The 20,803-nt window shown below is 41.9% G+C and overlaps 3 protein-coding genes and 1 non-coding gene across 4 annotated transcripts; 2 read left to right on the top strand and 2 right to left on the bottom strand.

Annotated features, from left to right (window-relative positions):
• LOC142390128 (uncharacterized) lies at positions 1–5,240 on the top strand. Its single transcript, XM_075475498.1, has 13 exons — positions 1–12; positions 96–159; positions 242–314; positions 428–455; positions 652–792; positions 1,322–1,453; positions 2,483–2,648; positions 2,737–2,777; positions 2,867–2,920; positions 3,706–3,842; positions 3,921–4,034; positions 4,835–4,942; positions 5,039–5,240. The coding sequence occupies exons 1-13, from the start codon at positions 1–3 to the stop codon at positions 5,160–5,162; spliced, it is 1,194 nt and encodes a 397-aa protein (XP_075331613.1). The 3' UTR covers positions 5,163–5,240.
• Positions 5,241–5,338: 98 nt separating this feature from the next.
• inavaa (innate immunity activator a) lies at positions 5,339–13,438 on the bottom strand. Its single transcript, XM_075475653.1, has 10 exons — positions 13,370–13,438; positions 9,655–9,747; positions 9,027–9,160; positions 8,754–8,876; positions 8,428–8,662; positions 8,282–8,335; positions 7,717–7,927; positions 7,429–7,578; positions 6,647–7,328; positions 5,339–6,122 (listed from the first exon to the last, which is right to left on the bottom strand). The coding sequence occupies exons 2-10, from the start codon at positions 9,716–9,718 to the stop codon at positions 6,030–6,032; spliced, it is 1,746 nt and encodes a 581-aa protein (XP_075331768.1). The 5' UTR covers positions 9,719–9,747; positions 13,370–13,438; the 3' UTR covers positions 5,339–6,029.
• A 2,042-nt stretch (positions 13,439–15,480) lies between these two features.
• LOC142390127 (protein FAM107B) lies at positions 15,481–17,381 on the bottom strand. Its single transcript, XM_075475496.1, has 4 exons — positions 17,237–17,381; positions 16,105–16,255; positions 15,853–15,997; positions 15,481–15,585 (listed from the first exon to the last, which is right to left on the bottom strand). The coding sequence occupies exons 1-4, from the start codon at positions 17,379–17,381 to the stop codon at positions 15,481–15,483; spliced, it is 546 nt and encodes a 181-aa protein (XP_075331611.1).
• A 2,554-nt stretch (positions 17,382–19,935) lies between these two features.
• On the top strand, positions 19,936–20,308 carry LOC142390997 (small Cajal body-specific RNA 2). Its single transcript, XR_012770516.1, has one exon.
• Positions 20,309–20,803: the final 495 nt, after the last annotated feature.

Raw genomic sequence — 20,803 nt, 5'->3', positions numbered from 1 at the left:
ATGGACACTGAGGTGAGCCAAAATAAGCTGCCAGCTGCCATAGACCTGCTCCTGTACACACTAAAGCTTCCATGTTGTTTTCAACGTGTTTTCAGCCTGATGCAGACGCGAGCAGCCGCAACCTGTCCGCCAAGCTGCACGGTGATGACAGCGAGGAAGGTAACGCCTAAAGAAATGATCATAGAAGACAGTGAGCTGTTGTTAGAGCTTTACATTCAAACTTGATTCAAATCCTTAACAGACACCAGTTATGAGGAGGCACCGGCCACAAGCTGGAGCGAGCTGTCCATCATAGAGCGTGTAGGCCTCAACAGGTGCAGCACATGGCGGTCACACAGAATCAGATCACATGTTTGAATCAAATTATTTGAATAATCGAGACAAATAAATCTTTTATTAAACTTTCAAACAACTGCTTTTCTGACAGTGTGGAGATGTCAGAGAAGGACCTGGAGGTAAGTCAACTCACTTCTCTTTCACCGCCTCTGCTCTTCCATGAGCTCACCATACTACATTTGTTATGTGCATCACTTAAGTCAAGGTTTCTACTCGTTCAATTACAAAAAGAGTTGAATGAAATACTTTCTGCCTTCAGGACTGTAGGCTTAACTCTGTAAACCCTGTGTGCAGTTGACTATTTTTTGCTCCCAGACGGCCTTCTCTCAGATCACCCTGGCCTTCCGCTGTGATCAGTACACCCTGAAGCAGAGACTGCAGGCCGAGGAGCACGCCCGAAACCTGGCTGAGGAGAATATCCAGCTCGAGCTGACCAGAGGAAGGGAGACCCTTGAGGTACGGTCACAGCAGACTCAAAGTACAGTGCAGATGAAAAGCTTTGCAGATTCTTTTTCTTTGCCAAGTTTTTTCACATTTTGTTGATCTGAAAATCAATTAAACAAATTTTCCTTCTAAAGATCTGCACTGAAAATGACACAAAACAAAGCATGAAGCTGCTTTTGGAGTGTTTTTTTAAAAAATCTAATAGACAATAAAGCATGGAAATATCCACTTACGAATGTATTTGGACCTTTGCAGCATTGGTAGCCTCAAGACTTCTTGGGAATGACCTTTAAAGCTCGGTACACCTTTCCTTTGAAAGTTTCTCCCAATTTTCTTGACCTCCTGACCTCCTTATAGATAGCTGCGTGCCCTCATGCCGCCCGTTGGGTTCAGTTAGACACAAGCGGACCCCACTCCCGTTTTAAAGATAAATCTGAAACAAAACATTATGCGGAAACTTGAGACCGTCTGAAAACTCCTTATATGACTCTTCAAGACGCCACAAAACAGCAGGCGCACGTCTGACTCTATGTGTTTTCAGACCCTGAAGGGCCTGTGTTTGGACAGTAAGCGCAGTAACATCCTTCAGCGGCTGGAGTTGTGTTTGGATATCCTCGGAGGGACAGTGGAGCGAATCTCCAACACAGCAGAGGTGCTCGGCGCTGTGCACCAGGTACACAGAGGATTTTTTGCTTCCATTTTATGTTGAGACTTTTTCTATATCTGGATCCTAGCATTGATCAACACCATGCGAGCAATTTATTTACACGTCCAAGGCTAACATCACTTGATGCTGCAAATCTCAGCATATATGGAAGTTTTTCTGTGCCATCAGAGTTTGAATACGAATTTCTAATATTGAATTTTTACAGTATCAAAATCAGACTCTGAATTTGAAAAACCAACAATGTAAAAAAAAAAATCAATTTCTAAAAAAAAAAATTCAGTGGAAAAAATTCAACTTCAAAAAATTCTGTGGAAAAAGAACCAGACTCAACATCCGGGTAAACAGGGAGAAGCAATCGATCCCTGTCTCAATTCATCCAACGGCAGCCAATCAAGTGGACAGCCATTGGAAAGATCAGCTCAATAGGTATTGAGTAATATCTATTACTCAATTTTACTAACACAAATGGCAAATAAAGTAAACTCACTCACCAAAGCACCATCACCCGCATTAGTGGACATGGCTGATCTGTCCAATGGAGCGTAACTTGATTGGTTGCTGTTGGATGAATTGAGACAGGGATCGATTGCTTCTCCCTGTTTACCCGGATGTTGAGTCTGGTTCTTTTTCCACTGAATTTTTAGATGTTGAATTTTTTTCCACTAAATGTTTTTTTAGATGTTGAATTTTTTTACACTCTTGGTTTTTCAAATTCAAAGTCTGATTTTGATGCTGTAAAAATTCAATATTAGAAATTCGTATTCAAACTCTGATGACACAGAAAAACTTCCATACTTCTCCCTGTTCACCCGGATGTTGAGTCTGGTTCTTTTTCCACTGAATTTTTTAAAGTTGAATTTTTTTCCACAGAATTTTTTGAAGTTGAATTTTCTCCACTGGATTAGATGTTGAATTTTTTATACTGATTTTTGTTTTTAGAAATTGATTTTTTTTTTTACACTGTTGGTTTTTCAAATTCAAGGTCTGATTTTGATGCTGTAAAAATTCAATATGCTTATATCGTGCCTTGTGCAGGAGGCTCGGGTGAGTCGGGCGGTGGAGCTGATGGTGGCTCATGTGGAGAGCCTGAGGAGGCGTCATGACAGAAACGTGGCAGAGCTGCAAGACATCAAACAGACGGTGCAGCAGCAGCAGCAGAAGAACGTGTACAGAAGCAACATCAACCCCACAATAACGCCAGGTTTGTAATACTTTTACGTGTTTCGTAGTGTTTGTTTTGTTCTGCTGTCATAGAGCAAATTCCACTGACTCCGGGTCTTTCGCTGCAGATGCAGAGGGAAGTGACGGCAACAGGACAAACTCTCACCATGTAGGAGGATTTTGTCTTCTAGTAGCAGCCAATGTCTCCTTTACCTCCTTTTCCTTTCATTTGAGTTCCATTCTTTCTTTTTCTATCAGAGCATCTTACGCCGGAGGATCAGCGCATCGATCATTAATACCAGCCAAACTCAGGTAACATGGTTTCTTTGGTGAACTCTCCTACTTTTTTTTTTTTTTCACAGAGCTTATGTTCTTAACCCATGTAAAGAAGTTCATTTAAAAAATATAAACAACATCTATCCCTCAAATGAATTTTTAAAAAGAAGATTTAAATTTGTTGTAGAAAATTGTTATAATTGCAAAACAAATCTGGAAACAACAGAACACCTATTTTATGAATGTGAGACTGTTCAAAATTTGTGGAAATCTCTACATGACTTATTATCCTCCAGTTCCATAAACACAGATTTCTGGTCGTTTCAAAACATCCAAGTAGGTGTAATCCTCAAAGATAAAGATAAAAACAGAGTTCTTGGTAAATAACCTCATCATCATCATCACTAAATATTATATTCACAAGTGTCGATATGCCAAATCCCCACCTTCATGGCTTGCATTAAAAAATGATATATCCTCGTTACAAAAATGTCTGAAACATATAAATAATCCCCATGCAGATAAATTATACACACTCATAGAAAATCTTAACCTGTCCTAACCCCTTGTAACTGTTTAGAATGGACTTACCTTTTATTTTCTACTTGTTTTTTTTAATTTATTATTTATTATCCCCTTTTTTTTTTATCTTGTGCATATAAGATCCTTAATTTTTTTTTCTATATGTGGAAGTGTGAATATGTAAAGTTAAAAAAACACAAACTGTTTACTTTTGAGTATGTCATTGTTCTGTCAATGTGACATGTTTGAATAAAAAAAATGTTCTCAACCCATCATAAATCTCCTCTTGTTCTCCACAGAATAAGAGAAAGCGAGACCTGAGGAAGCAGGTCTCCTTCAACAGGAAGCCGTCCTCTCTGTGCCTGTCTCGTTCCCTGAGCGCAGAGTCCAACATCTCTGTCCTGGCCACGGAAGACAGCCTCTGCATGGATGGCAGGTCAACTGGAGACTCAAAAGTTTATGCTTTGTAATCGGACCTTATGGTGGTATTTTTCATTCACGTGTTTCGTTTCAGGCCCCACTGCTCAGAAGCTCCAGCTGCTCAGCCTCCGCCCCACTCTTCTCCAATCCCCAAACCAGAGTGCCCCCCATCTGAGCAGGCGGCCCCCGTAAAGACGCAAAACAAAACGTACGGCAGTGTTCGTGGACTTGGACAATAACCTGCTGTAATTACCAATTTGCCGAAGCTTCCCTCCTTAGTGAAGGATTTCTGTGTTTCCTGGATGTTGTAAATTATTTCTACCACATAATGTGACTCTGAAGAGTTTGTGTCTAATGGGTTTATTTCAGAATAATGACGATAAAGCACTATAGATAACAGTAGAGGGTTGTTTTGACTCGTTATGGCAGGAAAGGACATGTGCATCCTATGAGAAACACATTTCTGCTACTGTAGTATGAAAGTCTGTTGTTCTGAAGCGTCACTAAAATCATCCTTTTTTTTTTTTTTTTTTTTTTTTTTTTACAAAGAAGCCAGATAGGACTGTGCAGTTCTGAAAATCAACATTACAGGAAACGTAGGAGTAAACTTTCATTTGGAGGTGTGTTCTTATGAAGCAGATCCCATGCTCACTGTAAGTGGGATGAGTGTTTGAGTTATAACTAGCTTTACATGGTACAGAAGCAGTCAATTTACAGGTTTTAAACTCAATTTCTAGGTTATAAACTGCTTGGTTTCATTCTATCCTGAGGCCTTTAAACCTGGATATTGCAGCTCATGTGTGTTTGTAAATCCCCGATTTGCTTCCCATCTCTCGTTTTGCCTCAAAATGATCAAAACTGTTACCGATTGACCACAGAAACTGCCGTCGGCCAGCTCAACAAAATCCAACAAAAGTAAATTGGCGCTGAATGAAGCGTTGTACTCTAATCTGCCTGTTGTGTAAATGTGAATACGTTTAATTGTATACCTTTGTGGCTACTTTACAGTCTTTCTCTGGAGACCCTGGGACAAAGACACAAGGGCAAAGCGGCCTTATCAAACAGAGGAAAAGAAAGGAAGGCGGCAAATATCCACAGACAAAACTCCATCGGCACGTGAGTAAATATATATTTATAAATTGATATTTATAAAGTGTAGTGCTGATTGTGATCATTTCCTCTGAGCCAACACTGACTGATGGCTCTGCTCAGGTATGGGACCCCGTGTCGGCAGCATCCTCTGGCTCCCAGGCTGTTTCGCTGCAGATGGACGCTTATCTGCACCAACCTGTTTGTGCTCCTCTTTCTCATAATGCTGACTTGCCTCTTGTGGTAACTTTTCAACTGGAAAATAGGCACCTTATGAAAATTGCGCACCCGTGCTGTGAATGACAGGTGTGTGGAGAAGCTGCCTGTAAGGCCGCCTGTGTGTGAATATTAAACATTTTGATGAAATAAATTTGGTTGTTGAAATATTTTTAGCCTAGGGATAAGGATTCAAAACATGCAATCTTCGGTTATATTATTTATTATAAATATACAAAAAAAAAATATCAAACTCATACAATCAAGTCATTAGTAATACAACATCATGCTGCAGTGAAAACTTTCATCAAACCACCGTTAAAAGCAGCAGTGATTCATTCTTTAGTGTTAATGGAAAATGTTAAGGTTGAGTTTACATGATTTCAGATTGGGGGAAAAAAAGCCACGTTTAAGTCTATTTCTCTCAATAAATACATATATAAAATAACTAAGCAACACGCATTCAAAGATGTATCAGAAGTTTAGTGATTAGTCAATGTTGCAATGTTAGGAGAAACTTTAAATAATAAATATAGGGGAAAATTATATTAATAAAGGGGAAACTTATGACAACTACTGTAGGTGAGTTTTGTGCAAATTGTGTGCCAGACACAAAGAAACTCTGAAACAACAGCCGGTTTATGGTCCATTTCACGCATTTATGAGATTGCATAAATGAGGCCCGATTCACCTGCGATCTATTACGAGACAACCGGAAATAAATAAAACTGGCATACCACCTTACATTAAGTTTTAAATTAATTACCGATACCGGTACGGGTAGGTCCACGTTTGCCGCATCCTGTCAACAAGTGATCTCACAGAGAGTCCAAAGTCTTCATAAATACAGAGATAAATAAAGAAGGAATGACTAAAAACAAGGGTGAAAGGGTGGCCGTTACACCTGGCTCACGATTTCGTCATCCTCAGCCACAAACCACTGGACTGGAGTCCCGTCTGCAGCTCTCTGGAGGATCACATTACCCAAACCCTGTGGAAAAATGGCATCACGTCAGTGGTATTCTGGGATAAACACGAGTTAAAGGTGCAATTATTTGATCATCAGTCAACCAAAAGAACATGAATTATTTTCCAAGCAATGTTTTGAGTAAAACTGCCTGAAATTTGAGAATTAGCTTTATTTGTGTCAATGTCATATCCAAATGTTACATGACAGACATGATGAGGACATTTTTGAAAACTTCGATGTTTTCCTCTGAGCTGAGGCAGAGATAACGTAACACGTCAACTTCATGTGTTTCCCTCTCTGTCAGCAAAAGCTTCCAAAGAGAATTTCACGAAGAACAGGTGCACATTTTTTGAGCATAGCATTGGCCTTGGCAGAAGATGCACTCTGAGAGCTCCCTACTAGTTCAGGTCCATGTTGTATACTCCAGACAATTAACCAAGAGAGTAACAAATTGCACCCCTCAAACAATAATGTATTGGAACCTCTATTGAAGATCGAATTACTCTTTTCTGACCTACAGTTTTAAGCAGCATCAAAGTACCAACCTGTTTAAATCGAGGCAAGTGAGGTGAAGTGGGGCTTGTGACGCTCGGTGAGCTCTGCTGTTCCCTGCAGTTTGACCATAACTTCTGCATCTGATTCCTTTGATGCCAGGACTTCAGCTCTTCCGACACAATCTCCCGGGGCATCAGTCTGACCGCATGGTTCGGGTACTCTTTCAGGGATGGCGTCCGCACCAGCCTGGAGTAAGGGGGAGGGAGCTTTAGGAAGCTCCTCTGGGAGGATGTTCCTCTTTGCTGGCAGCGAGCCACAGGAGGGGTGGACAGGAAGCACTTCCCAATGTCCAGATCCTGTGGGGAGAGGGGGGCGTCCTCTGCTGTGGCCCTGACATGATCGGAGCTGGACTGATGCTGGTTGGTGTTCTTGTGCGGGCCGGGAAGGTTGGAGGGCCCTTTCTTCTGCGCTCCGAAGTGGAATCCGTAAGGCGGGGGGCAGAGTTTAGGAATCTCAGTGGGTCCATTTCTTCCCGGAGAGCTGATATAAGAGGATGACGAATGCTCCGAGCTGCTGTCCTCTGAGCTGGAGTGGTAAGGAGGCAGAGGAGAGTACTCTGGAGAGCGGGCCATGAAGTCTGCAATGCATCGCTGGTGAGGCAACCTGGCTCGCCCACGGCTGTTCTCAGAGCTGATGCGCTCCATGTCAGCAAACGCCTTTTTTTTGGGAAGTCTGAGGAAACACATGAAATGACGTCATGAGATAACAGTACACACATGGTTCTGCTCTTTGATTATCATATCTGCGATCCTGACATGACTTCTCTGTGTACCTAAAGGACTGGGAGTACTGTCGGCGTACGAGCAGCTCTGGAGTAGAGGGGGCGCTGGTTGAGTTGTTGTGACGCAGAGCCGAGTTCCTGACAAACTGAGTGAGAGGGATCCTGCAGCTTTCAGTAGACACCTGTGGTCCTGCTGGACTACTGCAAACAACAACATAGGGGCGAAACAAAATCATAAATAACACTTTCCCTCTAATCCTAATATCAAAGGAAACATTTCTTTGACTTTCCAGCTTAGCTGTGTATTTGCTGGATTGTTAACAAACTTCTGTCTCCTACCTGGACCTGCTCCTGCTTGCAGACTGAGGTTTTGTGGCCCTGTGGTAAGGCTGGTCCAGACTGGACTCCCTCCACGGAGAGTTCTGGATGGGAGAGCGCTCGTACTCCACACTGAGCTGGCTTGAGGTCTGATGGCACGGCGGCAGGTTCTTTTCTGACACTTGCAGAGTGTCTGAACAGGAAGTGCCCAACACTGGAGACGAGTCCTCGTCTATGGAGGGTCCGAGTAAACATTAGCAAGTTATTTTCTTACATTTAAAAAAAAATATATATGTATAAAACAGATTCACAACTGGACACACGAACCCAGTCTTATTGACGTCAAATTAGGATTTTAAAAAACTATTTCCATTAACCCCTTGCTGACACCGTTAAGTTATATGCATGCTGGCATACTTCTTTGAAACTGCTCCTTCCTCAATTTACCACAATGTTTCTCAAAAATACCCCTTCTCTTCAGGATGTAATCCATACCTTCTACTATATCTTTAATTAAAATGGATATTTGCAAGAGTGTAGCAATGAACTGTAAAATTATACAGGTATAGACATAAACTCAACTCACCATCATCCAGAGCCACCACATCGGAGAGGGAGCTGTCATCGGACATACACGGATCTGCATAGAAACCACGCATTTTTTAACACATCTGCATCAAACCCACTCTGTGTGACACAGATTGGCCTGAAGAGGGCAGCAGTGTCACTAACCTTTTGTTTGGCTGCTTGAGATGGGGACGCTTGGTGAGTTGCACTCACTCTTGACCCTGTGCTGGAACACGACCTCCTGCAAATCCTTCACTTTCTTCTCCTCCCTCTTGCACTGCTGCAGCCGGCTCTTCTTCTGTGGTTTGCTGAGGTTCTCCTCGAGGGAGAGCTTGCAGGCCGCCTCATAAATCTGCCGCTGGAGAGCCAAGTCGGTTTCTAGCGCTTGCAACTCTGAGTCCTACAATAAGGACAAAAATAAGTTTGAGCTGGAGAACGGTAGCTCCTTCTGCTGATTTGCTCTCCTCAAAAAAGACAGATGGGATCAATACCTGTTGATCCTGACTGATAAGACCTGCGTCCAGCTTAAATGAAGCTCCAATTCTCCTCCGAACCCGAGGTAGCTTCTCATCAGTTATCAGCGGATAGTCTGAGGGCAGAGTGCCTGTCAGTTCCTGTGAGGACAAAGGAGAAATATTGATGGACAAAAGCAAAAAACAAGCAAACAGAATGCAATCCTAATCACTAATTCAGAGCTATTATAGTGTCCTCCAAAATTGAACTTCGACATCAAACAGGTTCTTGGTGGTCATGAGGTCACTTACTGCCTCCCTGATGCAGAGTTTCCGGAGCTCTAGCAGGCAGAGCTCCAGCCGCTCCTCCAGAGACTGGTGCTTCAGCTTCAGGGCTCTGGTGTTGGTGCTCAGGTCCTTTACAGGGGACGTGGGGCTGTCTGGAACTGCATTGAATAAACACAAGATTGGACTTTCCTTATCCTGCCTGCATGACATGGTATCATGTGGGTCACATCTAGCACTGTCGTGGGTGCAATATGCACGTGTGTGTTGTCTTTTTTTGTCAATCCTTTTTCATGTGGATTGTTATGAAAAATAATTACCATCTATGTCTATGTACTTTCAAGGTAGCAACTTATTATTTAACTTAATATTTCTTTCTTGTCCAGGATATCCTCAGAAATATGTGAATGTTAAAGCTTTGTTAATTGTAAGAGAATTAGTAAGGAGTTGTTAATGGATATGGTTCATCCACACATTTTCATTGTTGATTTTTTTAAAACATTTGTGGCTGATTTCTGATATACCGGTATTGGTGTATGTGTTAATGAGAAAAGGCTTGAGAGTGGTGACATATAGAATTAATCTCCACATGAAGTTGGTACTGCCCAGATGCTGCATTTGTAATTTATTTGATTTTTCTTTGCTGTTGCCTTACCGGAGTGCAGGATAATCCCACTGTCAGTGTCACTGATCTCCTCTTTACTCTCGATGGCTGTCATCTTATCTTCTCTTGAGTTTTTGTAATTACCTGTGTTGTAGTAAGCAAGGTTAAATCAGATTAGCAAAATGAGATGGAACACTTTTAAGATCCTATATTCTCCCTCTGTTTTCCAACCACATGGCTTCATTCACTCCCTCCGCTGCTTTACTTAACAAAAGTGAATGACTGGCGGGTGTTCTTTTTACACCCTTATCCACGCAGCACTCCATCCCCCCTCCTCCTCCTCCTTCTCCTCTTCTCTCCCATGCTCAATGACAAAAGAGGCAGACCCCCGCAGTTGACTCGGCACATGTGCAGGGGTCAATCTGAATCGTGGTGCCATGGTGACGGGGCACGGGGAGGCTGGCTAGGGGAGCGTGTCGCCATGAGGCGTGTCAGAGGGCATTTAAAGAGTCCAGACCTCAAAAAAGAAAGCAGATGGCAGCGGGAATCACCCCTCTCGTGGACTGCACCTGTTCCCCCTGTGTACCCCTCCCTCAACTCCTATTCAACCAGTGTCCAGAAAACCCTCTGGGAGCTTTGAAGTGAAAGAATGTCTCAATGCTGGGCTTGTCCCCGCAGCATCACATCACAAGGTCCCTGCTGACTCCTGCGCAACGCTGCCCGTTCCACTTACACACTGAGCACAATTCTTGCTTTTGGCCCGCCCTGTTGCATTGTTGCTCTCCGGAGAACATGTGACTCGTAATAAACAGGGAGCAGAGAAACAGCAGGAGGAGAAAAAACAATGACAACATATAGAGATATTTTGAGATGACGCCAAAGGCTTGTGTGAGAATGAGAGACTAAAGGCTACCCTTTACATACCACCACCACCACCACCCTTGATTTCAACTGAAAAGGCCAGAGGATCACCAGAGGCAAAGTTACTGGGAATCAAGATGATGATACGCTCTCCCTGATCAATGCTTCTATTCCTAACAGCATAGCTTGGTGACTCCTTTAGAGGAATATCAAGTAAACAAAACCTGTATTGATAGTAAAGACTGTTTTCGTGGTCAGAAATAAAGGGGAGATAAGTTGACATGAAGACAGACACCACATGAAAGGATGTGTTGTTAAGGCTTCAGGGTTTAATCCTCTGCTCCTGTCTCAACTGCTGTGTTTGGAGATTGATATCAGGCCTTTTCCTGTTGGGATGGGGAAGACTCAGAGCCAGTGTGAATGAGAACCTTCTCTAACAGGATATTATTGTGTGTCCCATAGGTCTGACCCATTCACCACACCAACTCATGTGAACTGACTCAGCTATGAGCGGCCAGGAGCACAATGAGGCATAGCTAGGCAGCTTTAGTCAGTAAAACAACACTGCAACAAAGGCCCTGTATCCCCCAACCCGCCTCAGTAATCTGCTGCGGGTGCAATATCTGCTGACAACTCAGGCTTGAGCAGCGTTGTTGGGTCAGTACTGAGACAAACCTACCGGGAGAGGTGCTGAGTTTTAAGCATGCAAAGTCGGGTCTGCTGCACTCACAGACACATGGCCCCATGTTGCAGCAATCTAAAACTAAAGACGTCAACAGGAATCCAGCCTGGTAATAAGACACAGGCGAGGTAGTGGGGGATTTACCCACTTACACCCCATAACTGTCTGAAGACTTTCACAAGAGTTTGTGGTCGGAGGTCTAGGCTGAGTGAGTGGGTGGGTTTGGGTGAAATGCTCACTTGGAGTTGCAGCTTATTGCCAAAATGCTGATACCATTTGTCATAGCTTTCAGAGGAACCTGGAGTCATGGGAGTATTAAAATTGTTCTTTTAGGGAGAGCCAAAAATGCGAGACTTTTCTTGATTGAGTGTGACAAGAGGAGAAGTCCATGCCCTGAGGGAATGGCTGCTGATAGCACTGTCTCCACCCGGCAGACCTGATTGGTGTAGTCGCAAACATCTTAATTGAGGGGAGGACGGTGATCACCGCTAATGACGACAACCTAGAAAGATTTCGAGGATGGGAGCTGACTGTACCACCCATCCTCACCGTTTACTAGACTATGACCGCGTAACATCTACGGAAGTTGCTGTTTATGGCGATAATGATCATGATGTGGATTTACTGTCTCCCAGACTTCCCCCGCCACCCTTTCCCATGAGCCCTCGGAGCTGCGTTCTTCTGGATTGCGGCCATCCCCACTGTGCTCATTACCACTGTGGTTGGCCCTGGAATTACCAACGGGGACCAGCCTTACCGAGGAAACAGTGAGGGTTGCCTGAAACCAGACCGGGGCCTATTCGAACCCTGTAATTAAGATTCTCCTCTGAATGCTGATACTATGGAAGAAAACCAAACAACTTTACAGCATGCTTTATTTCAGAGTCTGATGAAAAGCCAAAATCCATTCAGCAGAAAAGATTCACTCCATTTGCAATATGGGCTGCTGAAAGGAAAGTGCATCAATATGGGGGAGTGGTAGGAGGGAAAAAAAGAGGTGTTGTATTACAAAGGGCGTCACTAGAGTTAGATCTCTGCCTTAAGAAGCAGTGCTGAGTTTGGAAACTTCACAGTCAGAAGCAAAATGAAGAGAGGGTGGTGTAAAAACATAAATTCAAAAGCTGAAGTAGCTAGCAGTGATTTAAACACTTCCAGCCTCGTTCCTTGACCAACATTTATTCAGACCAACATGGTTAAAGTATTGTAAGGGCCTTCCAACAAAGACAATGCAGCAGTAACAATTAAGCATCCTGCCAGCCGGCTCTCAGTCGCTAGAGGCCATATGCTGGCCAGACACACCAGCTCTGTCACAGCCCAATGACAAGAAGCAAGAAGAAATGCTTTATTGTTCTCTTGAGGCTGAAAGTCCGGCTGTGGACCGAGCCCCCTAGTCCCTCCGTATCATCATTTCTATAGTCCCTGAATGGACATTGATGGTCATCTCAGGCCATCGGAATGGTTAGATTTAAACTTTTCACCCTCGCAGCCACCACAAATGAAAAAGATGGACCTCCGGGGGGTAATAACAACAACAAAGGGGTGTTGTGTTTAGCACCAATTTAAGGCTTCTTGTCTGTCAACATGTGGACTGGCTGTGATTATGTTTATTCTGCTGCTCCAGAGACAAACAACTGCCACCAAACAGCCTGTTGCTCCACTGAAGCCCCAATGGTTTCTCTCAGACTAATGTGGGATTTTTAACCTCCAATACATTTACATGCAGGATGCACTTTAATGTTACAGTTGCTCAGTTTAGAGCTAGATTTAAGTAGGTTACACTGCTGACTTAAACTGGTTATGCACCATACTTGTGTTTTCCTTGTAAGTTTACAGTAACTACTATTGAAGTAAAACGCAGCTCAGAAAAATTACTAAATAAGCAGAAAATGAAAAAGTAAATTGCAGCTTCAACTGCTGCTAGCGCATGATTCAGTTACTTTGCAGCCCTGCAAATGAGTGGACACTTACCTGGAGGTATTTTCATAGTGTTTTTTTCTTTTCTTTTATAAATCAAAGCTATATGAGGGTTTTCTAACAGGTATCTAGTATTTTAATAAGACTGAAAGACGTCATTAAATGCTAATTTTCCTTAAAATTTGAATGACTTTCAGGATTATACTATTTTATCATACTCTAGATATCTTTATTAAGGTTTTTAATTTCATGTATGTCATTGTTTTCCTTTTAAATAGTGCTAACCTAAAGAAAATTGGTTATTCATACCTTGTAGTTTGTTGTTGATGTTGTCCTCTACAGCATCCTCTCTGAAGCCGCAGGACTTGATGAGACTTTCTCCGGTCAGACCTGAGAAAAGTGCCTCGGACATCTGTTCCATGCAACTCAACTTTTTCTATCAAGGGGGGAGGCGGTATTTATACATGCTGTAAAAAAGTATTCTATACAAACAATATACCATCTGAAATATAGTGGCGTTATTTAGTTTATGTATTACTTTTCATCTACTCCTTCAGAATATCTTTAATTTTACATAATCGTGTTGAATAAAGATGTTTGCTGCCAGCGACACCCCCTCGGACTCTTCTTTAATGGTTTAGTCCGACGCTGCTGACTTTCCAGACACGCTCTGCGTATTGACACAGCACGCGACTCGACGCGGAGGGGGAGCTTTTAATTTAGAAAGAAGCACACAAGAAGAATAGTGGGTCTGAGGAAAAGACAAGTTTCACTTAAAAAAAGCACAGCTGCCTAGTAAATAGCTGTGAACAAGACAAACTCACCTCTTATCTTTCGTCGTGATAATGAAAAAGTAGTGTTTTTGCTACATTCAAATGTATATATTGTAGAGACCCATGTACTTTTTGCCTCTTACTTTAAAGTGGAAGATGCGTGAACTGATTGCGCTGAGTGGAATATCTTTGCTATGGGATGATGAGTGATTTCTTGATTTCTGGATTCTATTTAACCACTTTACTCTGTGCTGTATCAAGTGAATTGATTGAAAACCAACTCCGGCACTTTCTCAGATTAAGTACAAATGTGAAATACGTATCTAAAGTTTTCCATTTACTTTGTAACAATCCACCTCATTTCAGAGGGAAACCTTTTGTTCCACATCATTTATTTGACAGCTAGTTACAGTTACTTTTACATTCAAAACATTTGATAAGCAATCAGCCTCACCCAATGTGGATAAAATGTTGGATTCTGAGATTATTTTATTTGATGCAGCAAAATATTACACAGTAATCCATCAGAATGATCCAGTTATAAATAATGATGATGAAATACATAAATCTTGAGGGTTACTTTATTAGTAGTATATAGTTTTTTTTATTGATACCTTTTTATTCCTATGCATTTGAAATAACTTCTTTATGCTGTGTTGCTCCTATGCATTCCAGCATCAGATGGTGTGAAAATAACCTCAATGTAACTCAGAAAGAACGATTCAGCCTTTCCTGCCAGTGGCTTCCATGACTATCCTGAATGGCTGCAGTGCCTTAACCAGACCCTTGGGTATTCCTGGCCTATAGGGTACATCCTGAAAAGCCTCCACCAGATGGCCTGTCCTTTCTCCTCTCGACCCATGATGGAATGAAAAGATTACCTAATTAAACAAAGTCCTATATCCATGTGAAAGAACTGTGAATCCTCGGGGAGAGGAGCTGCCTGCAAATCAATCCCCAGCGCTTTGAATTGTTTCCAGCACAAAAAAACATCACTGCAAACCATAAAGCCTTCTTTTTTTATTTTTTATTACTGCGCTACCCATAAACACACTTGAAATGACAGAAGTCATGAGAGAAACAGGTAAACAAACTTGGAAATTTGTGACGATGGGGGATTGTTATTGATGAAAAAAATAGTTTTGTTGGAAATGTTTCTGTCAGCAATCCCACTTTGGTGAAGATTCAGGCTGAGATGGTGTGACGATGCCCCGTTCATAAAACAGTGTCGTGCTCCTTTAATCCAAGCAGAAACACGGGGAGGCTGGTGGACGAAATAATTAGCTCAACAAACACGAAAAAGAAAAAAAAAGTTTGAAAAAAAACCAGCCTCGTAACATCGCTGGCCTTCTCTGAGCCAATATTAATCCACATGTAACTCCTAATAGAAAAAACGAGCACTTCACTCCTTCAGCAGAAACAGAACTGTCAATGAGTAGAAAGAAATTATTGATAAATATTGATTAGGTGATAGTCTGCACGCACAATTCTATGCACAAACTTCAAAATTACAAATTAAAATCCATCAGGAAATGTGAAGTATTACTGGTGTCTCTAGGGTGTTTGTTTATGTGTAGCTCTGTAGGCAGTGAGCATGAAGATTTAGGGCCACAATGGTGAGAGGCTGCACTGGTTGGTGGGAGCCTTTCAGGGCTGCTCAAATGTCTGTGTGCGCCTCAGGTTGTCCCTGACACGGACAAACTCTGGGATCTTCTGCTGGTTCTCCCGCTGTCTTATCTCCTCCTGTTCGTACTAGAAAAAAAAAAGAAGGCACATCCATCTATAAGCTCAAATCCAGCGTCAGTTGAACACCATGGCAGCAGATCAAAAAGAGACTCAATGTCCCTGGATCTAAACTTTGGTGATAGTTATTCATTCAAATTTTTGAGAACTAAAAAGGATTCATTTGTTGAATAATTTTCCACAAAGCTAGATATAACAATAAAACAAATAAAATGGTCTCTGCAAGTTTGAACAGCTCGATTTTTTACTGTTGTTGTGTGAAGTCTCTCAGCTGACCTCTTCCAGCTTCTGTTGCCTCTTGCGGAGCTCCGTCTCCAGATCTGAGGGTCGTCGTTGTGCCATCTCCTCCTCTTTGTGCAGCTCCAACCTGCGCTGCTCCAACACTCGCTTCAGCTCTGGTTTCTCTTCCAGCAGCAGGCCCCTGCACAGTCAGAGCCACAGGTTGCACAATATGCACCGCACAACTGCCCTCACATAGTTACAGTAGCTGACAACAGGACGGGGTCGTCAGCGTTCGGCCTCCTGTACCGTTTATGGCTGAGCAGCAGCTCCCGGTGCAGGTTCTGGTAACTCGGTAGCTCCGCTGAGGAGCCGTTAAGCTTCCTGGGTGGAACGGTTTCAGTGCCACTGCAGTCGGCTGCAGAGCTGCGAGACAGAGAGAGCTGGCCGACAGGGATCTCTGTGAAAACAGCTAGAGAATCAATGTTTGACAACTCAGATCTGATAAACTGACAATATGTGTATCTGACTGAACACTGCTTGAAAACTAAGTGCTTGTATATTCTTGATGATGTCTGATTAATTAATCAATGTGGGAAAAAACATAGATAGAGATAGTTCTATCACAGTACTGCCATTCTAACATTCATCATGTATTTGATTGATAGTTCAATTAAACCAGCATTCAACTAGACTCTTTGATTTCTCACTTGATTGCTAAAATAGATTATACAAGCAAATATTTATTTCGCAACATTTCAGTGATTCTATCAATCAAATGATCCAATCTATCATCAGACGTATATATGTATGCTTGTTTTCACTGTAGAATGAATACTTATTGATATTCAGTATCTTTGCTTTATACCTTTTTTGTGTTGTCTATTTCCTGGTTTCTGTGACATTTGATAGAGAAAGAAAAACAAAGGAAGTTAATGAAGAATTTCACACGTAAATTACTTCACAGCCACAAGCTGAGACACCACGTCATCACTGATGAACCAAAGTTGGTTTGTCAAAACATATCTATTTTTGATCTTCCACTGCCTGGACAGAGGTTATAATTAGTTGAAGGTTAAAAGTGACGGCCTCTTGCAGTGCTGCTTAAGCAGGTGAACAGTGTTTACAAAGGTGACATAACGACTCTGTGAGCCTGTCGGAGGCATGCATGTGACTGTCATCTGCAACGCAGGAAAAGAATTCGACCTGTAATGAAGAAGAAGTTAAACATAATTTCATTCCACACACAACAATAGGGGACGAACGTCTCTTTGAGAGAATCAGAAAGAGATCGCTTCCACACCCACTGAAACTAGATAACCTGGAGAAGAGGATCACATTAAGCAGGGAGCAGATGGTACACGCTGTTACTGTTCTAAGCAGCCTGTCTTAAAAGTTGAAGCAGCTGATAAGACAAAGTTTTCGTGAATAACTGTCCTACGGCTGCACGCTATGATCCGCAGGTTTTGACTCTGGGGACTTTTACTGTTCCTGTCGCGAACATGCAGTATGCCTCCACAGCCTGTCTCTGCGGGGAGGTTGAGCCGGTAGATAACCTGTCTGGTGTCGGATGAGATGGAAGCCATTGTTCCCGTCAACACCAGCAGATCAGAGGATTAAAGTAAACTCACTCATAACTTTCGAACTTCTCATTCACGTTTTTTTTTTTGTAGATGCTCTGAATCGTAGTGTCAAGTGGTCAGTCTCTTATGCAGCAAATAGTCACAATATTTAATCTACTGGATTTAAGTGCTTAAGACCAGTGCCTGATGAATAGTCTATCTTTTTGAAAGTGGTATCAGATGAATATACTTTGATTGCCAAGGAGAGCCCAACTTGTCTCCCGCGTATTTTAAGGCTGTACATCCCCCTGTGCAATCATCCCAGTGCTCAGAATACCTTGTTTTGTAATTATTTCCATTATGTTGAAGCCGTACAACTGCTGTTATTGGAGCAATGTTTTAACTTTCCAAGTCTTATGACAGAATCAAAACTGTTTTTTTTTTTCAATTCTCTTAAAAGACCTGAATAATTAAAAACTCAAGAGAGCATTTGATGACGCATGAAGACAAAAAAAAAAAAAAAAAATTAAATAAAATGTTCAAAAAATGCTATTTCTTATCCTTAGAAATTGATTAAAAAGGGATTTGATCAATTATGAGAGACTACACTGTACTTCTTGGGTATCATAATAATCTTGATCATCCTACCAACAAGATCATCCCAACAAGGGTATTATGTAAGACACATGAAGTGTCCATACAGACATGAAAATAAGCCAGGACTGTTAACTCACGAAGCAAACCAAAAGTTAAGTAAAACCTCTGACAGATGGCCACCAGATCAGGAACCTCTCACTCACTAGACAGCAGCTACGTTCCAAGGAAACAACTGGCTAGAACTCACTCTTTTTACAGCTGACCCCTCCATAGCAGGATGGTGGAGGTCCACTGGTTTTGTCCAGTAGCAGTGTTCCTGTTTTTAATCCATTGCTAAAGGAATCACACGTCCTCACTCAGTCTTTCTTTTGCGTGTTTCTTTGCTCCATCCAAGGCCAACATATTGTTGTTGACGAGGCATCCACTGACTCAATATGCCACCTAGCAGTGGTCAATAGTGGTAGTAGACTCTGAAAGCTCATTACGCCATTCAAGATTACCTCACAACCCCCACAGGGAATTGGATGGTAGATTAGTTAATTATCGTCGACACAAATGCTGCTTAAAACTAACATGGCACGGCACAATTACCAGTGGACTCCTCTCCCAATAGACCCATACAGTTACTTGTATTATATGGCTTTTGTGTTTGCTGCATTTGAACTCTGTCGGTAATTTTTTGAACAATAATAATGGTTATTTGTGAACAAGCAACTTATCAAAAAAGTAGCATCTTAAAGATTTATCTGCTTTTACTACGACCGAGCAGCATCAAACGGCAGCCCAGAAGGACATACCAGAACACTTAATGATCTGCTTTTTGATAAAAAAAAAGGACAATACTGATAAGCACTGAAAAGATTCAACGGATGTAATAAGTAAAGAGAGTCGAACAGAACAGGAGCAAACAGGCTGTGTGTTCTTGCATGTGTTTTTGCATGTGTTTGCGTGTTTACAACTGTAGTAGGTGCAAAATGTTTACCATGTTGATCTGTTGACACGAATCAATCTGTTGATGTATGGATATCATAAATTCTAATTCTGAATATTGATTTTATTCTAGTTCTGTTAACAAAACAGGAGGTTTGTGAGCGCTTGAATAAGAAAAAAAAAAAAAAACTACTTATGTGATAAGTATCTCGTTGTTGTTTATATACTTTGTGTAATATGTTTTTTATATGCACTGCCTTCTGGCCCTATCTGAACTCATCTCATATAGTTTTGTTTATGAATGATTTTTGCCTTTTTGTTTTTCTTTTTACTTTAATGTACAAGTCATGGTTCTTCTCTGATACTGTGTGGGACCCATCTGTGGCAAAAACACTAAAGGCTGAAGAAAAATGTAAACTTGCCCTACAAATATAGATCAATATATTGTTGAATTCATTTAGTTGAATTGCTTTTGTTTGGTTTTATTTCTGTCACATTACTCATCACTCCTTTGTTGTCACTTTATCTGTTCATTGCAAGAATTATTTTAATGCATTTTAACTTTGATTTTTTGCTTATACAAAGACATCTGGTTGGCATGGGCAGTGTTATTGTCACCTGTGTGCGTTTGTCCAGCGGCTGGTCCTTTGTCGATGTCAACATAAACAGCAAGGATAAATGGAGTTAGGCAGATTACAAAATTATCTGACGTGATTATAACTTCACTTCCACTGAATGATGTTTTTACGTTCAAATCGTCATTTTCATGTGCAGCATGCCTTGATCTGATCTGTTGTGTGTCTTTATATAAATGTACCTATCAATGTTGTCTCCTCATTTAATGCAAACTTTCCTGTTTTGATTCCTTATTTAATGCAAATTAGACTTCTTAATTTTCCTAAGAGGTCTAGACTCCCCATCTAATGGGGGAAATCCAATTTAAATAGATACATAACTAGGGTGTCGCCGTTCATGGCCACGTGAGGTCGACATTCCACTGCGGTTTACTTTATATTTCCCATGATTCCATGCGGCTTTTACCCTTAAACCGGATCCGGAAAGACCGCGTTCCTCATAGTTTGAATGGCGTGTATGCGGGTGAATGTTTGAGTGAGTGAGTGAGTGAGTGAGTGAGTGAGTGAGTGATGTTTGCGTGTCTGTATGTGTGCATTTATCTAAAAATCTACACAGTGATCTTATTTGATCTGGTCAGAGTTCGGCTCTGCTCTGATTGGAGATGATAGGAAAAGCGCTCTCGAGCCTCCGTGGCGATGAGCAGCCGGCGAGATGAAACCTACAGGGCCTCCACGCTTCGTGCTGTGGTCAGAGGTGATGAATTGATCAGATATACTAGTTCAGGGTGAGGCTGAGGTTCGCCTCAAGCTTCACTGTGGACAATGAGTAAAGAGGCGATTCTGATCTAACCACAGCCGAGAAGCAAACCGGAGCCCTGGACTGTGCACTCGTTTAAAATGGCCGACGTACTGCTCACAAGACGCCGCTTGTTTTAACTTTCCGAATAGTCCTGAAGTTTGCTTAAAGACGCTCAAATGTGGAAATATTATTTTGGTTTTAAAGAACTGAGGCAAGTTTTAAATTAGATACTACCAGCAAAGGCGTCCTAAGGAGCGCCGTCGTCGTGGTTACTTAATTGTTTCCTAAGCTTTATACATTCAGGTTTGAAACTTTTTACCTCGCACCTTGTAACTATCATTTGGTGCTGTAATTTCCCTGCGGTGGAATGGAGACTAAATGTAACGTCTTAAATCTTTGGCCAAAACACAGTTGACGTCGAGCCGAACCTAAAATGAGGCCTCCGCAAGTTTCGGTTTAGTTCATTGTTCATGTTTTTCAGTTATCGGTTAAAATCCGGTCCCGCATCTAGGCTACAAGCATGAGTTAAACTTGAGCGTCAACCA

Source organism: Odontesthes bonariensis, chromosome 10 (genome assembly GCF_027942865.1).
Source record: "Odontesthes bonariensis isolate fOdoBon6 chromosome 10, fOdoBon6.hap1, whole genome shotgun sequence".
Classification (NCBI taxonomy): Eukaryota; Metazoa; Chordata; class Actinopteri; order Atheriniformes; family Atherinopsidae; genus Odontesthes; species Odontesthes bonariensis.
Note: the sequence above shows the minus strand (reverse complement) of the source record. Positions and strands in the feature narration are given on the sequence as shown.